The sequence below is a fragment of the Nycticebus coucang genome, chromosome 1 (genome assembly GCF_027406575.1).
Source record: "Nycticebus coucang isolate mNycCou1 chromosome 1, mNycCou1.pri, whole genome shotgun sequence".
NCBI classification, from domain to species: Eukaryota; Metazoa; Chordata; class Mammalia; order Primates; family Lorisidae; genus Nycticebus; species Nycticebus coucang.
Window position 1 is genome coordinate 120,111,161 of NC_069780.1, and position 20,491 is coordinate 120,131,651.

General features: G+C 33.8%; 1 protein-coding gene across 6 annotated transcripts in view; it reads left to right on the forward strand.

Moving 5' to 3' along the window:
* Positions 1-19,774, forward strand: part of TMEM161B (transmembrane protein 161B) — a 69,932-nt gene extending 50,158 nt beyond the window's left edge. For 3 of the 6 annotated variants that reach the window (XM_053586911.1, XM_053586942.1, XM_053586934.1), the window contains 7 exons: positions 8,010-8,161; positions 8,690-8,750; positions 9,203-9,343; positions 12,003-12,116; positions 16,019-16,193; positions 17,222-17,318; positions 18,492-19,774. In XM_053586911.1, coding sequence (XP_053442886.1) covers positions 8,010-8,161; positions 8,690-8,750; positions 9,203-9,343; positions 12,003-12,116; positions 16,019-16,193; positions 17,222-17,318; positions 18,492-18,769 — 1,018 coding nt within the window. In that variant the 3' untranslated portion in view covers positions 18,770-19,774. The remainder of the gene's footprint in view (positions 1-8,009; positions 8,162-8,689; positions 8,751-9,202; positions 9,344-12,002; positions 12,117-16,018; positions 16,194-17,221; positions 17,319-18,491) is intronic. The other 3 variants (XM_053586952.1, XM_053586920.1, XM_053586927.1) reach the window with 3 other exon arrangements.
* The last annotated feature ends 717 nt before the right edge of the window (positions 19,775-20,491 follow it).

Consider the following 20,491-nt stretch of genomic DNA (forward strand, 5'->3'; position numbering starts at 1 on the left):
CATTCATCTCAGCAATCACATCTGCTTCCATTCTCACTTCTAAACCCAAATTCTTTTCTTTCCTATTTGTAATTCTGATCACCTTCTTAGACCAACTTTGTGTGTTCCAGCTCCCTTTATGTCAGGCTACATAACATGGAGAAGACAAAGGGTAAAGAAAGCCTTTCAGTGAGAATGGAACAGTTCTAGTAATTGTCTTTGCTGTATGATGGTCCATAAGGTCTTAGAGTTAAAAATGTCTACTGATTTTATGAGTATGAAGCACATCATTTTAATTTCTGAGTAAATGAAAAGTTAAAGTTAAAAATGTATAGTTTTTTTCAAGGAAACTTAGGAATAAGCTATAGCACAGTAATATTGAGTCAGTTATGTGAATTTGAGTAAGAAGAAAACTATTCTACAAAGAATGATAAAGCTTCTCAGAAGTCCCATTATATTTGGTTAAAAGGCTGGATCATTAGTCACATTTCCACAGTGCTTATGTTTTATAATGTGACTGGTTTAAGGTACAAAACCCTATTATGTATGTTTTTATGGCTATGTTTTAAATTTTAATTTGCTTGCCAGATATTCACATTTTATACAAAGCTAAAAATTGTGAACGGCTTAAATTAAAATAAATTCTAAGGTTTTCTGGTTTAATATTCAGTTCTATATGTAGATTTATAAATTAAAGGTCTGAAAAGTAAGTACCACATTTGTTTGCTGTGGAAAGTAGACAACTATAGCAGACTAGCACAAGTTAGTCACCACTTCTAAATTCCTTAAAAGACTCCAAATTACTGTATTTTTTAAGTTTATAAAAATGTTGTACTTTATCATTAATAAGAAAAATGGAACATTAAACCTTGAAGTAAACTGTGTAAAATACAAAGTTCATTGAGAGAGACAAAGACTGAAAGTTAGTAAATCTGAGCCAATGAACTTGTTTTATGTTGAAAACTTGAATATAGCCTGTTATGTCAAATTTTGTTCCTTTTGTAAGAGTTTAGAGACTTTTTGCATTAATGCTGCCAAATTACTCAGATTTCAGGTCAGAAACCTTAAGTTAAATAGTGAATTTAGGTAACAAGAATTTATCCTTTTTTTGAGACAGTGTCTCACTTTGTCACCTCAAGCTCACTGTAACTTTGAATTCCTAGGCTCAGGCTCACTTTGTCACCTCAAGCTCACTGTAACTTTGAATTCCTAGGCTCAGGTGATCCTCCTGCCTTATCCTCTTGAATTGCCAGGACTATAGGCATCCACCACCATGCCCAACTAAATTTTAATTTTTTTAATTTTTTGTGTAGATGGGGTCTCCCTTTGTTGCCCAGGCTGGAGTGCAGTGGTGTGATCATAGGTCATTGAAACTCTTAACTCCTGGGCTCCAGCTCCACCTTCTGGCTTCTTCCTTAGCATCTGGGGCTACAGGTGTGAACTACCACACCTGGCTTACTTTGTAGAGACAGGGTCTTGCTGTGTTGCTGGAGTTGGTCTTGAACTCTTGGCCTCAAACAGTCCTCTCTCCTCAGCTTCCCATAGTGCTGGGATTATAGACATGAGCCACCATGCCCAACCTTGGAGAATTTTTCTTTGTAGCTTTATTATACTGTGGTTTGATATAACATAATGATAGCACTATGTGGCAAGTAAATTATAGTAGTTAAGTGCTATAATAAATTTACAAGAGGAAGAAAATGGTCTGGGCAGGAGAGGATATAGTGTCAGAAGGATGTGGAATGTTAGTTGAGTCTTTGATTAGATGTGGGGAAGGGAAAAGGGCAGTTCAGGTAATAGATTAAGATCCAAGACAATGTAATGATTGCATTCAGGAGATGGTAAATACCTGTATTCTGATTGAGTGGAGAACTACTAAATAAAGGCTTACACATGTGGGTATAACTAGGTGATAGTATACATTTGGGTTAAGGTTTTGTTCTAATATGGGACTCAATAAATAACATGGTTTTAAGATTTATCTGGTGTGCGATAGGAATTTAGGAGGTAGGGACTGTAGCATTTTGGGCATTTGTGAAATGAGATTATAAAGTACTAATGATAAGAGCAAGATCCTGCCTGGATCAGGTTGCATCTGATTTTGTTTCCTTTTCCTCTGATGTTGACATATTTTGTAATTTATTATTTTAGAGTAAAAATATTTGGTGGTAAATGTTATTTTGGGGAAATTTCATTCTGACCATTTGGTATCACTTTTGGCCAAAGATGTTATTTTGCTTTGCAGTGTAATGGAGGCGTTGGGAATTGTGTCTTTATAGATTCTAGTATCCAGTCAGTACAAATGAAGCAGTGGTTTTCAAACCTGGACTTAAGGCCTTCAAGCTGTGAGAGAGATCATACCTATATATTGAAAGGAGTTTTGGAGTTTTTGTATTTTGTTTTTGAAATTCTCCCACTTTTTCTTGTCCTCTTCCATTGTGTAAGCTCTTCCTTACAATACAAAAGAAAGTATCACTAAATCCAAAACTCCAAAATCCAACATGCTCCAAAATCTGAACCTTTGAGCACCATCATAACACAAGTGGAAAATTTCATACCTGACCTCATGTGACAGGGCACGTTCATAACATAGTCAAAATTTTGTTGCATGTACAAAATTATTTTTTTAAATGTGTAAAATTACGTTCAGGCTATGTATATAAGGTATAGATGAAATATAAATGAATTTCCTGTTTAAACTTGAGTCTCATCATCAAAATATTTCAATATACAAATATTATAAAATCTGGAAGCATCTGAAATTCAAAACACTTCTGATCCATCCCAAGCATTTTGGTTAACAGATATTCAACCTGTGCTAGTAAAATAAACCACTGGCTTTGGGGGTTTTTGTTTCAGAAAAGAGATAAATGAGTAAAAACATGGGACTCAGAATGTCCTTGAATAAAAAGTTTGGGCATCTGTATTCTAGAATCTCAATATTATTCGTAAGCAGTGTTTCTTAAATTCTATCTTAAATGTTATAGTTTAGACAAAAGTATAAGACTTACAAAGTTTTTCCTAACTTGTTCGAGAAAACATGGTACCCAGGGATAGATTCTCTACTTTTTAAAAGAAAAACCACAATTTGCATGGAAAAATATCTTAGTAGTCCTATTTGTGTAAAATCAGATCTTTGTTTTCTGTGGTTTGCTTTCATCTTTTTCACACTTAATTAACCTGGCTTTCAGCTCTATTGCTAAGTGAATAATACCACTTATTAATCATACATATTGTAAGGGTATGATTTTAAAATTGCATAATTTTGAAGCCAGTTGTGTACTAGACTCTTCTGTGCATAATACTTTGTTTAATCCTTTGAGGAGAAGTTAGAAAATTTAAGCAGGGAAGTCTTATTTTCTTTATTAGGCTACCTAAAAGTAAATAATAATGTAAAATCAAATTACAGTATATTCATTACTTTGGTTAAATATAAAACTATTCAAAGAGCTTAAGATTATGCAGGATGTTTTAAATGAACGATTTTTAATCTTTTTTTCTGCCTGGCATACATAGCTAGCTCCTTTCATAAGGATTTTCCCTGGGAACAATGTATTTCTACTGAGGTTAGTGGATAAGTGCGTTAGTGGTAGAGCAGCTGCTGTCTGTATCTTCTCCAGTTGGAAACTGTTGATTACTGTTAGGGTCTTAGTCTCTCAACGTAGATAGTTTTTCCAATGTTTTTGTTCCAGAAAGTCTTTTTACTGAAAATAGACTACCAGTGTTTGTCTTTGGTGAGAACATAAATGCAAAAACTCTGAAATGAATGATACTTTCATAGAAAAGGAGAAAAGAATAGTGGTAGCCAATATGCAAAGATTGAGCTGTAGACTAGCCAAAAAAAAAGACATATTTTTCTTAAAGTGATATGGCAACTAAATATGTTTTTGTGAAATCTCTAAATTATTTTAATTGAAATTGACATCCTATGAATATGACAGTCACAGTTAAGCCTGATATTACAAAATGTACCAAATTCTGCAGTGCTATGGTATACTCTAATTGTTTTTTAAAGGATTTAGTAGCTGCTAACCAAACTAAGAAGATTGGCAAATATGTTTAGGGAAAACTTATACAACTATGTTAGGTGATTTTAGAAAGAATTTTGAAGGAATAACATGGAGACCTTGCCAGATACTACATTGCAAAATAAAAGCTGAAATGTAATTATTTATCTTTAAATTCTTACTATACTTTGCTGAGTTGTTGGTTTTGTAGGTTTATAAGATTTGAAGATTTATAGCTTGTGTTTTAAAAATAATTTAGCTTCCCCCTCCCCCCATGCTAAATTCCATGGAAAAACTGACGTCGGTTATTATGTGAATCACCTTCTATATGTTAGCAGTGTCAGATTTCTGCATTATTGTATAGTCAGAGTACTGCAGAGTTAAATTAAACAATATAACTTTACGTTTGGGTGCCAAATATTTCAGGGATATTAAATGTAAACTAGTGGCATTTACTTGTTTAGTAGTTTATTATGTCTTACATCAAAGATGTGATTTGTTCAAATACTTGGCCAGTATATGTAACCTGAGTTATTATGAATATAAGAAGACAGTTGGAATGAAAGTTACAAACCTGGTAGATAAATGTCTTGAGAATGTGCAAGCTGAAGCTCTGTATCAGTGGTTCTCAACTTTCCTAATGCCGCAATGTATTTTCATTGTTACAAAGGGGTTGCGACCCACAGTTGAGAACCACTGCTCTATATGTTTTTCCTGTTCTGTGAATACTAAAGTACCTATTTGTTATAGCAAGTATGTAAACCCAAAGAAGTCTTTTTTATTTATGTATTTTTATTTTATTTTATTTTGAGACAGAGTCTCACTTTGTCACCCTTGGTAGAGTGCTGTGATGTTACAACTCACAGCAACCTCCAACTCTTGGGCTTAAGTGATTCTCTTGCCTCAGCCTCCCAGGTAGCTGGAACTATAGGCTCCCGCCACAATGCCCGGCTATTTTTTGTTGCAGTTGCCACTGCTGTTTTAACTGGCCAGGGCCGGGTTCGAACCTGCCACCCTTGGTATATGGGGCTGGTGCCCTACCCACTGAGCTGCAGGTGCTGCCCGAAGTCTTTTTAATTAAAAAGTTTAGGGATTGTCATCTAGCTTTTCATTATTTGATTTTGTCTTGTCTTAGAAGTAATTTGTAAAGTATGGCATTATAAATAAAACCTTGATAATAGTGTATAAAGAAATGTATTAAAATGTTGAAATCAGTTGTTGGTATAGCAGTTTTCAGATAGTACTGAGTTACATGTAGATTGCATTCTAAAATGCTTGAAAATAAAATCTTAGACAAATCATACTATAATATAAATGGCATCCCCCTCCTCCCAAGTTTAGCCCGTGAAAGTTCATTTGATCTGTAATGTAACATACAGGACAGATCTGTTTTCAAAGAATGTTGCTCAATAAATAATCAGAAAAACAAAGTTGAGAAAGTATTTTATCTATTTTGAATTATAGTATTTGAGGAAAAAACAGATTTATGTGAAAAGGAAACTAGGGTGGAATTAACGAAGAACAGGGAATGGCAAGAAAAGGGACTAAAAAGGAAGGTGCTTGACTTTGGGAGATGAATAAAGGTATTTCCCATGAGGCCTTGTTCTGAGGTTCTGGTTGCCCCAGGAATAGGTGGGTAAAACTGAGGTATGGCTGTACTTAGTACTGCTTTGACATCTTAAAGGGAAACTGTCTGCTGATAAGCCTTAAGAAAACAAAATCTTAGCCTTTATCAAACCCAGAAAAATCTCTTTTATCTGTGAGTAGTAAATAATTTGTATTAACATTATCACCAATAAAAGCAGATTTTAGTCTAAAACTTTTCTTAAAAAGTATTAATTGATTAGGACTTGAGTATATTATCCCAGGGAAAGTGTTGTTATTGATATTATTCTTCAAAACTTGTATTAACTATTAAAGCACAGAATTTCTGCTTACCTAAACTACCACATGAAACATTATTTCTATGGCAAAATTCCTTTACCAATTATTTGAGCACCTATGTGTACTATGGCACTGTTCTTGGTACTCTGACTGCAGAGGTGAACCAAAGAAAAAGAAAAAGGAATTCCTTGATCTCATGGAGTTTACATTCTAGTTGAGATTTATTGATTTATGTTACATTTCCTTCATTACCGTCAAGTTGGCCTACATAGAGGTAGGTACCCATGGCCAGAGGAGCTGGGACTCCATTTATATCCAGTGCCCTAAGTACCCTGAGAGTAGAGAAGTAGTAAGGACTATGTTAACCATTTTTAAACAGAGCAGCAAAGGACAGCTTCCTTTTAAGGAGCAGTTACAATCCTTGCCCACCCATTCCTGAATAAAGATTTTTCTGATTCTACAAATATTTGAAGTCTTTACCTCTGTTTTGAGAATATTTCGTGTTGGTACTGCTAAACTCCCACATCAGCCAGGTGTTGCCTACAGTACATCCAGTGTAGTCCATTGTTAAATGCGTAGACTCTGGATTCAGGCTGCCTTGATTTAAACACGTACCAACTGCCTCCAGTCTAGCTTTGTGACTTAAGGTTTTTATTTAACTTCTCTGCCACACTTGATTTTTTTTAAGGAGACTGAGTCTCACTCAACCAGGCTGGAATGCAGTGGTAAAATTCATTGTAGTTCACTGCAGCCTTGAACACCTGAGCTTAAGAGTCCCTCTTCCCTCAGCCTCCCGAGTAGCTTGGGACTACAATCATGTATGTACTGCCATGCCTGGCTAATTTTTTTTTTGGTAGAGACAAGGTCTCAACTATGTTGCCCAGATTGGTGTTGAACTGCCAGCCTCAAAGAATCCTTCCACCTATGTTCCCAAAGTGCTGAGATCAGAGGTGTGAGCCCCTGTGCCTGGTTCTACTTCTTAAGGTTTTTAAAGTCTGTAAAGTAATGATAATAATGTGGTTAATGCTGGGATTATATCACTTAGTTGGTAATGCCTCCTGGCACGGGGAAAATACTAAATGATAATTGTTACTATTTTCCATGCTTGATATAATTATGTAAAAGTTGCTTGATTTTCTGTTTATAAAGTGCCGTATTTTTTTTTTTATACTTTCAAGAACAATTTGTTATAATAGAGATCTAAGTTCTAGCTCTGGACCATGCACTGCTTTAATCTTGATTAAATCAACTTGTGTGTTTCTTGGAGGGATGTGAAATATTTTTTAAAAGGTAAACATGTTGAAACTGGCTGATCTTGAATACTCAGTTGGAACTTGTTTTCTCTGGAGATTTTTGTTTAGTTCAAATGATAGTCTGAGATTTCACATATCAGATGGGATTGGGCGCGTTCAGGGTGGTATGGCCATAGACTCAGATTTCACATATCAATGGTAGCTATTAGTAATTCTCAAGTTTTACAATTGTTAGATGATTACAGGTGATTTCTGTGATGTGTATTAATATGTTTAGTTATAAATGTAAGCTGTTTGACAAACATGTGCAGTAAAGATACATCCCTAAAATAACCTCTACTCTTGGCTTTTCATGTCACTTAGAATCTATTGCATAAAATTCCTGCACATGTAATAAGATCCTAGTAAAATTTGAGTGAGGTAAACTAGAAATAAATTCCCTATTTACAACTTAATGTACAGTTATAAGTTTCCTTAATTTAAAAATGTTATAAACTCCACTTCAGATTTTTATTAGTTTTTCTCTTCCTTTCAAAGGGTCTCTTATAGATAAGCAGGTTTATACCGAGGGTGGTGGGTTCAAACCCAGCCCCGGCTGAACTGCAACCAAAAAATAGCCAGGCGTTGTGGCAGGCGCCTGTAGTCCCAGCTGCTGGGGAGGCTGAGGCAGGAGAATCGCGAAAGCCCAAGAGCTGGAGGTTGCTGTGAGTCCTGTGACGTTATGGTACTCTACTGAGGGTGGTAAAGTGAGACTCTGTCTCTACAAAAAAAAAAAAATAAATAAATGTTGTAACTGAATTTTATTGGAGTCTAGGTCCTATAAAAATGGTTGTGTGTAGCATCCACAAAGTTATTTGTGGTTTTTCCTGAACTTCTCCTTCTGCAGCAAAGTTCTATTTTCATTAACTACACACTATTTTAAAGTAGAAGATGGTGGTGAAAGGTCAGTTTGTGTCACCTTTGGATTTTTTTTCTTCGTTAAAGCTATGGCAGTCTTGATTGTAACAGAAAATTATCTGGAGTTTGGACTTGAAACAGGTAATAGTTTCATACAACTTTAAAAATCAGTTTCGTTTTATCTAGTGTTAATATTTTTGACCTCAGTATTTAATTAAGTTTTATGTCTGGCAAATTGTTAAAATTAAGTTTGAAGTATATACTCTGCAATGTTCTAAATAATTAACCTTTATGATTTCTATGATCTTGATCTTTTCTGCTTTTGTTTTAGGTAAGTTTTTTATTAACCTCTTTCCAAAAATACTGTCTCCTCATTTTTTCCTTACAGTTAAATAAGTTTCTGTAATGCTAAAGTTTACTCACATAGTTAAAGAATTAATGCAAATTTTATGCACACTCATGGAATGTACAAATATCAAAGGGATGTTTTCAAAGACTGTTCCTGCTAATAACCAAATTTCGTTGCATTATGGCATACTAATGAACACATGAAAGAGCTAAGCTAGTCACTTCAAAATTTAAGATGCTCTGTTTTCTAGTGTTTTATTTCCAAGGAAAGATTCTGTATTTTACCCCAGTGAGAAGAGTAATCTCCTTTTTTTCCTACAGGGTTTACAAATTTCTCAGACAGTGCCATGCTGTTTCTTGAAAAGCAAGGTTTAGAATCTCAGTAAGTTTTTGGAAAATTAAGCATTATTTAAATTTTCCATTTTTAATAAAGCAGTATTTACTATAAATGGCTGTTTTAAATCAGTTCTTTTAAAGTTGGATTGTCACTTACAGAAACATCAATGCTCATAGTTTTACAGCTATGTAAAGTTAGTATCTTTTATAGAATCCTTAAATAGTTTTGCTTTTGTTTAAAACTATACATATATCCAAATCATTTATCGATTCTGTATTAAATGTGTAGGTTGGGTTGTTGTGACTGTGACTAAAGTGATACAGTTTAGTTTACAGTTCACCAAGGTCCATTATAGGTACTAGAGTGATAGCAGTCCTTTGTAGAAATGTGTTTCAGTGTTGCTACTGTGATCTGTAAGATAATTGATTAGAAGAAAGGAAACTCATAGAAAGTTAATTATGAAAATTTATCAGCTTTTTAAAAACTTTTATTTTTAGGGGTCCTGTTTCAAAACTTACTTTCAAATTTTTCCTGGCTATTTTCTGTTCACTCATTGGGGCTTTTTTGACATTTCCTGGATTACGGCTGGCTCAAATGCATCTGGATGCCCTGAATTTGGCAACAGAAAAAATTACACAGTAAGCGGAAAATGTACATAAGCACATGCAGATAAATATATGTTTTCCATCTTAATGAAGGTATATTATTGTAATGTAATCATAAATTATTGTATTGAACATTATTAAATAACCATTTGATATCACACTATTTCCTCTTTCAACTGTCAGCAAGTTTCTTTTATTTGCCTCTAATTTTAAGTCTTGCATTAAAAATATATATCATTGATTATTAAATTTGTATTATACCTGTAAAAATCGAAATACCAAAATCTGTTAGTTCTTTTTACTACCCAGACTTAACGATATTGCAATCTCTACATTTGTTGGGGATCTAAAGAAATCTCCCTTTAAAAATTAGATTCTTTTACTTATAAACAACTAAATTTTATATACATTTATTTAAATAATTTAATGTCTTATTTAAATATTTTAAAACATTTTCCAGCTAAAAGTTATACATATATAAGAGATGTTTATTTTCCTTAAGTTATTGATCTCCTTATTAGGCTCTTGTTAGACTAATAAATTATTTATTGTGGGATTGCTAGTATGGTATAGAGTTACATATTATAGATTACTTTTAACTACCAGATTCTATTTTAGTTCTGAAATGAAGAAATTACATTGAATCTCTCTGCATAGTTCAAAGCCCATTGACTGTATTCTTTGTGGTTGTCAGAGATTTTCTGTTGATGTAGACATCTTGGCAGAAAGGCAGGTTTATATCTGCTTCAGCTCATAGTCAGATCAAAGTTCCTGTCTCATCGTTTTGTTTTGCAGTGGAAGCCCAACTTGAGACTATTCCGTTTTGATATGCGTATTTATAGTCATTAAGTTCTCTGGGTGATTGTATTTTCTGAGGCTTCTGTTCTTTAAAACCCTATTTTTAATGATGCCAAGTCTCTATAGTCTTTCACATTCTGTCTCTCTTACCAATGTCATTTTCCTTTAATTTAATCTTGTCAGTCTTTATTTTCACCTCACCCTCCTTTCTCTACATAGCTTTGTGCGTGTGTTTACTTACTCTCACCTCTCATTACATACCCCTTCGTCCCGCTTTTTTCTCTCCCTCTTTTTACTCAGCATGCTTTTGGCTACATCCTGCCACTCTCCACCACCCATCTCCCTAATGGCTCCTTTTACGACAAAACCCAGTTCTCCCCCTCCTGTCTACACACACACACACACACTTCAGTCCACTAACCCCAGTGTTATGATTTAAATAAGCTGAAAAGGGTAGGTGGAGGGGAGCCCTTCACAAGCTACTGAACCGCTGTGGTCTGCTTCTTGGTACTAGAGTGTTCCCTAGCAACACTGCATACCTAATACTGCTGCTTTCTTCCCCCACATCTGATGGTTTACACAGGCTGTGGGATGAAAGAATCACTATATAAAAACATTTGAAGCATTTAGTGTTGGTTGGGGGGTACACATTTTAGTGTCCTTTTCGGTAAAAATGTGGCTTTCTATTCAGAATTTTTCCCTGGGGTATTTGAGATTTTATTTTCAGTTTACTGTAGCCCCTGTGTTGTAGCCCTCTGCCTTGATACGAGGGTATGGGGCGAGCTAGTTCTATAGGAAAGTAACAGGACTGGCACTAAGCAGTCTCCTCACCCGCTGTGGCCAGGCACTAGGACCTATTTTAATGTTAGTGGTTAGAACTAAAGTTCCACCTTTTCCTGCCAGGGGTTCATGACTTCCTGACCAAGCCTGTTTCCTCACACAAATCACTGTCACTTGCCTATGTAATGGTATTTTAAAATGTATGTCTCTCTGTGTGTTTTTAATCCTCCAGTCTAGCCCTTAAGTGTGATTGATAAAGTAAGCAGTAGATGGTAATAAAATAGAAGAATTTGCATTGTTTCTAAAGTAAGAAAAATTTTTACCAGCCATTTGCCTCTGTAGATTACAAACTTGAACAGTTAACAATGACGTTATCGCTCAGACCTGAAACCTTTTGCTGTGTTAGATATATTGCCTTGATTAAGAATAATGTAAATTTTCTTGATATGTATAGGATAAGGAAATTAATTTCAGGTATGCTCATAATAGTTGAAAAAGAAATAAGAATGTGCAGTCACTTGTAAGTTTAACGATGTAATTTAAACATGATACATGATGGTTACGTTTTGAAAGAGTCCTCATTTTGTAAGTTGTTGAGTAGGTTCCATCTACCACATGCCTTCTGGTATTCTGGAATTTGCTAATTGCTCTCTCTTATTTATAGGTAATGAGCAGGTGCTTTGTTTCAGTTGACTCTTCTATACTGACAATCCATTAGATCCATTGACTCTCTAAAGTTAGAGAATTGTTAAAATACCTGTTTATTGACTTTGGGATATAGTGTAGGATTGTTAAAAAGTAATAGATATGAACAAACTTAGATTTTAGTCTTACATCTGCTCCTAACCTATTATATTGTCATGAGCAAGTCACTTAACTTTTCCTGTATCTAAATGTTCTCATCTAAAAAATTAAGATAATGATACAGTTTCTCATAGGCTCAAGTTGGTGGTAAATGATGACGATAATTATAGAATGATGGTCGTGACAGTAGTACTGTAATATGGAATATTGCGAATAGTTCCTGCCTTCGTATTAGTAAGACTCAGGTTTCTGTAGTTTATTAGCACAAGTTATTTCTGGATTTTTATGTTTATTTCTTACATACTTTCAGAACACTACTTCATATCAACTTCTTGGCACCTTTATTTATGGTTCTGCTCTGGGTAAAACCAATCACCAAAGACTACATTATGAACCCACCATTGGGTAAAGAAAATGTCCCTTTGTAAGTATTAGAGGGCTAAGTTTTGTTTCATTACATAATCAAAACTATTTTCCTAAATGTTACTTATGAAGTTTATTAATAATAAACTGGGATACTGTATTTTTTAAACATCAATAGAAATGCTAAAAGATGTGTTATAAAATTGAAGCTATAGGCTATCATTTGACCTTTTTGTGATCTTTGTTAAAGAATATTAATGATTACTACCTTGCACTAAGATTATCTTGTACATTTTTAAGTTTTTTTCTCTTCTTAATGTCCAGTTGTCATCTGACATTTTTCTGTTGTCACTGTGCCTTTAAATACCTTCTGCAGTTCTTTTATATTTTTTTGAATTGTGAAAATTGTGAAGGAAAAAAGGATGGTAGAAATGGAAACCCATGTGTTCAGCCCCTGTATTTAACATTGTTAAATTGTCCATGTTTGCTTCATTCATTTTTTTGTTTTGGAGTTTTTTGAAGAAATATTTTTCAATTGAATTAGAGACATCATAATTTGACGTGCATACTTTAATTTGCATCTCAAAAAATTATATTTTTCTACATAATAACAATATTATCATCACATTTTAAAAACTTAAAAATAATCCCTTAACATTATTAGCTAATACTGGTTCATATTTCTCTATTAGGCAACTATATTTTAACAGCAGAAGATGGTAAGGAAACAGATAACTTATTAAAAGGAATTAATAACTGTACTTGATATGTTAACTCATTAGACTTGTGGAACTATATTAAGGTTATAGAAAGATTCAGACAAAGCTGGTTCAAACTCCAGCTCTGCCACTTACTAAAACTGTCAGTTATGGTAGATATTTAACTTCTTTGAGCCTCTGTTTCCCCATCTGGAAAATGAAGATAATAGTATCTAATTCACAAGGTTATCCTTAAGAGTTAAATGAAAAAACACATGTAATGCAACCAGCTGGAAATAAGCGCTTAATAAATGTTCTTCTCACCACTTTGCCTCATCGAAATTAAAGTAGAAAAACTTGACTGGTCATTGATAACACAGTGCACAGTTTATATTCTATACTTCTTTAGATCCTGGTTACAAATTTTGTTTGTTTGGGAGTATAAAATCAGTGACAACCATGACTTTTTTTTTATAGTTAATTCTGTTGAACTAGGAAAATAGTCAAATGAAGAAGTAATGTTTTTTCCCCACATGACTAAACCTTTATGGTAATTTTAGCTTGACAGATACCCTAAGTATTTAAAAGTAATTTTAAGGATCCTGGAGTTCTAAACGAAATCTCAGAGAAACTTCTAATTCACGTCTTTAATGCTGAAAGTATTCCTAATCCCTCCTTGAAATTTGGTCATAGAAATTGGATTTCATGTTCCTGTAACTATGTTTCTGATTTTATATTTATTGGTAAAATTGGGAAAACAAGGAAACTGGCTTTTATGATACATCCATGCTAGATATTATGCTAGGTATTGAAACTTTGCATATTTTATAGATCATTCTTATAATAATTGTCTGTTGAGGTTGGTCTCATCCCATTTTAGAGATGAAATAACAAACTCAGAATTTAAATAAATTGGCTAAGGTTATTCAGCCATATTTGTTATACATCAAATATTTGGTGGTTATGCACTTCCTACTTTTAGCCTAACTGAACTTCGTATGGATTTATTAGTAGTGAAAACTTAATGGAAATGGGGATAGGGGACTTTCCCCTTGGTGTATATTAAATTGTAGGGGAAAGTTTATATGAAGACATGAGGTTTCCCCTTCCTTTAGTTTTCTTCCTCCTCGTCCCATAAACAGTTCAAACAAAATTAATCTGACCTCTGCTCCATTTTTCTTCTTTAATTATGAGTTAGTGATTAAGTGATGAGACAGATGATTTTTAATTTTTGTTTAAAATTCAAATTTCACATGTTAGATTGTGAAAGAGCAGTTGTCCATCAACCAAAATAGGGGGGTGAAGGAAAAGCAACAGGTTCTTCTTTCACATGGACAAATTGGTTTGGAAAGGTTTTTAGTTTTAGTTAGAAACAAAAATGGTTACAATGCAGTTTCAACCTGGAAATGTATTTAAATTCATCCATGTCTTTTGATACAGCATCAAAAAAAATGGATAAACAGAGTTTATTTGTGCTCATGACCCCCTAAAAAGAAAAACCAAAAAAGTATATTTAGGAAAGCAAGAACGGCATTAGGAATCTCTTCTACCTGTTCTCTACCTGTATAGTTTGTTCCCACTCGGGATCCTTCTCGATACGCCCCATCATATCTCCTTATCGGACACATATGATGATATTTGAATAATCTGAATAGAAGATGCTGTTTAATGGCTATTATCCTAAATCCTAACCTCATAACAAATAATTTTCTGATTCACTGCCTTATTCTGTTCTCTTCAATCCCATTACTTACTATTCTCAGAGGCTGTGGTTAGCTGTCTTCAGGCTGCTACCAGTCATTTTTACTTGTTGCAAAACTCCAGGGAACGCAGTATTGAGCCCTGGGAAGACTGAAGGCTGTGAGCAGCCTTGTGTCTTGTGCACCGTCACTCTCACATGACTGGCTCCTCAGTCTTACTGTTCATTATAATGGGAACGGGTTGACAGAATTTTTTGCCTTTATTCTTCCCAGCCAGTACTGCTTTTCCTTCGGAATTTTATGTCCATATGCAACTCATGACCTTGTGAAAGGAAGCAAAAGAGAGCAGACATAGTAAAGCTTTGGTCCTATTCCCATTTCCGACTTTCATAAACAGTACAAACAGAATTGTAACCTTTCATGTCTTCTCTACCTTTTCTGTCTCTTGTGTTATTCTTCAACGTCATGTCCCCAGTTTTTATTGTAGTTTAGTTCTTTCTTGGTGCTCTCTGCTGGACAGAGGTTGGTTGATAATAGAACCTGTTTGAGGGAGAAGTATTACGAGGTGTGTGTGTGTGTGTGTTTTTTTTTTTTTTAATAAAAAAATCTTTTTCTACATATTCTTTATGTTCATCTGTTCTACCCTCATGTTTTTAAGAATTTCAGGGAGACCCTGCCCCTGCGAAGTTCCAGGTCCTATGTAGCAAATGGATCTGCATTTCAATGGTCATATTAGGTGTCTGGCATGTGCTAAAGATTAGACTAAATGCCAGGGGTGGTGTAGTCATTACTTTCAAATTACAAAGTAGCCTTTTATCAGAGTAGAAGCCATGGTCTTTTATGAACATTAAGCCCCCAAAAGATTTCAGAAATGATTTCTCTTTTCTTTCTAAACCCTTTAAGAAGCTCTCACCACTGGTCTAGGCTCTGAAAAGATGTCCTGCGGGTGCATCGTTTCACCTGAAATCCTCCCTCACCTTGGTTTTGAGGAATTGCTTAGAACTGAGTCAGCTTTAGCACATAGCAGGTTCAGTGAATTGTAGAGGAATCAGGACATCAGATTTCTTTATAATATATCAGAATTTTTAATTTTACAGTGGTCTTAGTTAGAACTCTGCAGAGTGAAAGATCACATCCAAGTATGTATATAATCAGACAAAGCTATAGCCAGTGACAGGTCAGTAACTTGATTTGTTGTTACACAGGCACTCCCTGTGCTTTTCTTCTTTTTTTCCCCTAGCGTCTAGTTTAAGAGCACCCAACCTCTTATTTTCATGTCACAGCCAGTTTTTCTTCCATAGAGAACGGTAAGTAGAGAAAAGGATCCTAAGTATTGCTCTACTTTTTCCTCTATTTATCTATCGAGATACATTTATCAACCTAGTTCTGTTATGCAAGTGGAAAGTATTACATAGATAAGTCTGTGGCAGAGTGCGGTTCTTTTATGTCGCCAACGGTACCTAAGGATAGATTTCTTACATTTTATATGGTGAACGTTAACATGTATCTAACATGCTAGCACATTGTGATCTTTGAGAGCACCCTATCAACTTTTTGATCTGTAGAATGACAGAAGCTACATTTGATACTCTGCGACTCTGGCTAATAATCCTGCTGTGTGCTTTACGGTTGGCCATGATGCGTAGTCACCTGCAAGCTTATTTAAACTTAGCCCAGAAATGTGTGGATCAGATGAAAAAAGAAGCAGGGCGAATAAGTACAGTTGAGCTACAGAAAATGGTAAGTTTTATATCATACTTAAAAAAGAAAAATAGAAAAATGTGTATTGCTAAAAAGAAAATTGGTTTCCCTTCATAGATAATATTTTAATACATAGTATTCTTACTGTAAATGAACTTACTGTTCTAAAGCTGACAGGTAGTGTAGAGACCTTGATCTGATTTTGGTGCTAAGTAAAAAACGGGTTTTGATTTATTTTCCTGCCTTAAATTCTTCAAGTGTCATACAGTTGAGTAGTACAGAGCTGTGATGTGCCTTCCATTGCTAAATGGAACTCCTAATTGATTTGACAGACATTTTGTCCACACTTTATGGCTTAAAGGATAGGAAATATTAGTGGCTAAATTTAATGCATGAAATGTAAGTGTTTGACTTAACAAGGATTCTGGAGAAGGAAAGGGATAGAAATCTATAGTAGACCTATAATATGATCATGTCTTTTTTAGAGACTTGGTATCAGTCACCTGTTTTTGATTCACTTTTATACTTAGAAGCATTTATCAAGATTTAAGCACTTCGTTTCATCTTTCATACATTTTTATATTCCCCATATTTGATTTTAATCAAAAGTGTTCATGTAGAGTGGGGGTTTAATATTTACTTATGGTGAGTTTATGCTTATGTATGACTCCACTACTGTTGAGTTTGATGTTTTAGATAGATCTTCTTATAGATTTAAGCATTTTGTTTTATCGTTGAAATATAAATGAATATATTCTATTTGAATTTTAGTGATTAATTTCTGTGTATATAGAGCTAACATATACATTAATTTGTATAAAGAAATAATTTTACAGAATATATTTTAATATTCTTAAATTCTAATAACTTCAGATAAGGGAGCCTTTCTGAAGTCAGTTTTCAAAAAGGGGACTCTTACAATGTAGAGCAAACTTCCTAACATTTAGCTTCTGTCTCATGAAAGGATTGCTTATCTCTTAAGCTTTCCAGTTTGACAACTATAGGAAAGTTAATTCACTAATAACCTGTCGACTGTATCCGATACTGAAGAATGTTGTTGGTTGCAGGTGGCTCGAGTCTTTTATTACCTCTGTGTCATTGCACTGCAGTATGTGGCACCGCTGGTAATGCTGCTTCACACAACTCTGCTTTTGAAAACATTAGGTAGGCATGCACTGACAATTGGGAAACATCCTTTACTTTTTACCTATAATTAATACTTTCTATTACCAACAAAGAAATAATGCTTCTTAAAATTGTTTCTCTCTTTAGAAGTTTTAAGAAGAACCAGGGGAAATTTTAGCTGTAGAAGTTGGTAGATCATCTTGACTTTGAAAACTTAACATAGTTTTATAACTTTATGCTTTATATCTAAGAATTGTTTACTAAAGATTAATTTCCAAATTTACCAGGTGATTTGAATGAACACTGTTGATGTTATTTACCTTTGGGTCACAAGAGGATGGTTTAAAGTGTCGTTAGTGCCTAATGTTTAAATTATCACAAGGTAGTTGTAAATGAACATAAATTATAGAAACATCTGGTGAGTTCTATTTAGGTAACTTATATTGTGAGGGTAAATATTTGTCAGTGGAAGGACAGAGTTCTCCTACAAGTCTCTTCACTAAGCTGTCAGGTTTCTGTGTGGCATTATTCAAGAACTGTCTGTTACTGCATTGATCACTTCCTTTTGCGTAGGACAGGCACTCTGTCAATGTGGGGTTTAAGAAGCCCAAAGGAACTAAAAGTATTATTTAGGTGGGCTTAGTAGATATCATAGGGTCGATCACACATGTAAATGCCCTTTAGAAGTCTATGAAATATAAAGAAATAGGTAGCTCAATTCTAAATTATATGACTCATATCCTGTCTGGTGTAGGAAAGTATGTGATGGAAAAAATTTCTGGACGTTATTAATAGTTTCTTACAGTGAAATAATAGGTAGTTTCTGAGAATGAAATTTATTCTGATATTCTAGAGGTAGAAAAGAATTCTTAGAAATTATTGAATTGTTCCCTGTCACTCCAGTAGAGGTAGTTGATTCATGTCTTGTACAAGGAAAAAATGGTTTTTATTATTTTACCAGATTTTTGTGGAGTTAATTAAAAGTATAGCAGACTTTTTGCCTTTTATGTATCCCTTTACAGATGAGGCCAGATAGTCTGGTCGAGTTAATTTTCAGAATATAGAAAGATTATTATTGTACTTTATTTTAAACATAAAATGATTGTGTCAGTAAACTTCTTATTGTTAATTTCAAATATAGGTTAATTTTTGTTTTAATATTAAGCTTGGAATTAGTTACTTTTCAAGTTTTATTTGTCTTGATTTTTCTAGGTAATCATTCCTGGGGGATTTATCCAGAACTTCTCTCTACTTTGCCAGTGGATAATAGCCTACTCCCCAATTCTGTTCACTCTGAATTACCATCTGCTGATGGGAAGATGAAGGTAACTGTTACACAAATAACAGTGGCACTGAGCAGCTTAAAAAATATTTTTACTCCTCTCCTTTTTCGAGGACTTCTGTCTTTTTTGACCTGGTGGATAGCTGCTTGCCTCTTTTCTACAAGCCTTTTTGGACTTTTTTATCACCAATATCTGACTGTGGCATGAATTGCAGTTAACTAAAAGGATATACAAGTCTCACTTTAAATTCAAATATTTGTGCCCTTGAAGGGCTGATGAAAACCAGAAGAAAGCAAATACAAAGGAAAAAGAAAAAACATATCAAAATCTCTTGTTTTAAATGTTTCCTCTGTATTCTCAGGGTGAATTAATGTTATAATATTTAAAATCACAAAATAGATTGTTCACTGTTACACTGTGGCATCGGAATTTTAACTCTTTATATTTACTGATGTGCGAGGGCTATCTACAGGGGTAATACTTAGGGTTACCTTGGTTTACAGAAACCTCCAGCAGTCTTTGCAACATCTCATATGACTCCAGTTATTGATTAATTGCACTTAGTGGTATTAAGGTACTGTTTATAGTCATAGTGGTTACCTAAAGAACAGTCTTCAACCTGAGCCATGCTTTAGTGGAGGGAAAAGAGCTAACGTCACTTCTGTTGGTAATGTATCAGTTACTCTTCAAACAACACCAACAATAAAATCCAACAGAAACTAAGAGATTGCTACTGTATATTACAGTAAAGGAAGCTATATTCGTTACTTTAAATTTAATGGAGATGTACATGTTTAAGTACTGCTGCTAGAGTAGCAAGAATATTGTTTTAAAATGTATACTACCCAACTTGAGAGTTCTTTTTTAATGATTGGCCATGTAAACATTTGCAACATTGCTGTTAGGTATGGCCTGCCATATTTTATTTTATTCTATGATCCTGAATAGTTCCTTTTAATAGTCTAAAACTATTTATCAATATTGATTAGACTTTAAAAAAATTACTTTGTAATCCTGCTGACTACCTGTATGTATTGTATATATATTATATATTAAATATATAATATATTGAGATTATTAAAGATGAAAATATTGAATTCTTATAGTATTTTACATTGCTGAATGTATGTTAAAAAGTGATTGAATGAGATGTAGTTGTATCTAGAAATTTTATTTCTTTTTGGAATGAGATTAAAATACATTTTGAAAGTTTAGTGGAGCAAGCGGTTTATTAATGTTGCCTGAGTGTGAGAGTGCTTAAAGTTTTATGGGTGCTCCCAAATTAAAATTCTTTTTCTGTTGCTTTCAAAAAATTGGAATCTTTCCCTCTCTAGCCAAGTCTGTAGGTATTATATATTCTCCTGTTACAAGAGACTTGTTTTAAATTTGTAGTTTGTAGAATTAACAATATTATTGGTTTTATCTTATTATTGGCTGAAGTTGAGCAAACTTAAATGAAACATTCAAATGAAATGGAAAAAAAAAGTAAAGTTCCTTTTGATGCTTTTTACATCTAAAGATCAAAATGAGGGGTTAAGATTACAAAGTAAATGACTATACGAGATAAGCAGGGTTTTTCTTTCTTTGTTTTTTTTTTTTAACAAATAATTTCTTTCCATATAATTCTCTTAGGAGGCTATTTATCTATATATCTATATCTGTATCTATGTATATCTATACATATATGTATAGATATTATATATAATATATATTTCTATATTCTATATAATAGATATATATCAGTGCTGTTCCCACTTTTGAAAGCAAGTTTGAAATCCTTTTGGAATTACTGTCAAAACTTAAGCTTCACATTCAAACTTTACTATACCAAATTCCTGTCATTTGATGTAGATTAAATATTTTTTAAATAGCTGGTTTTATTATTTATTTGTTTTTTGAGGCAGCATCTCACTCTGTCACCCTGCGTAG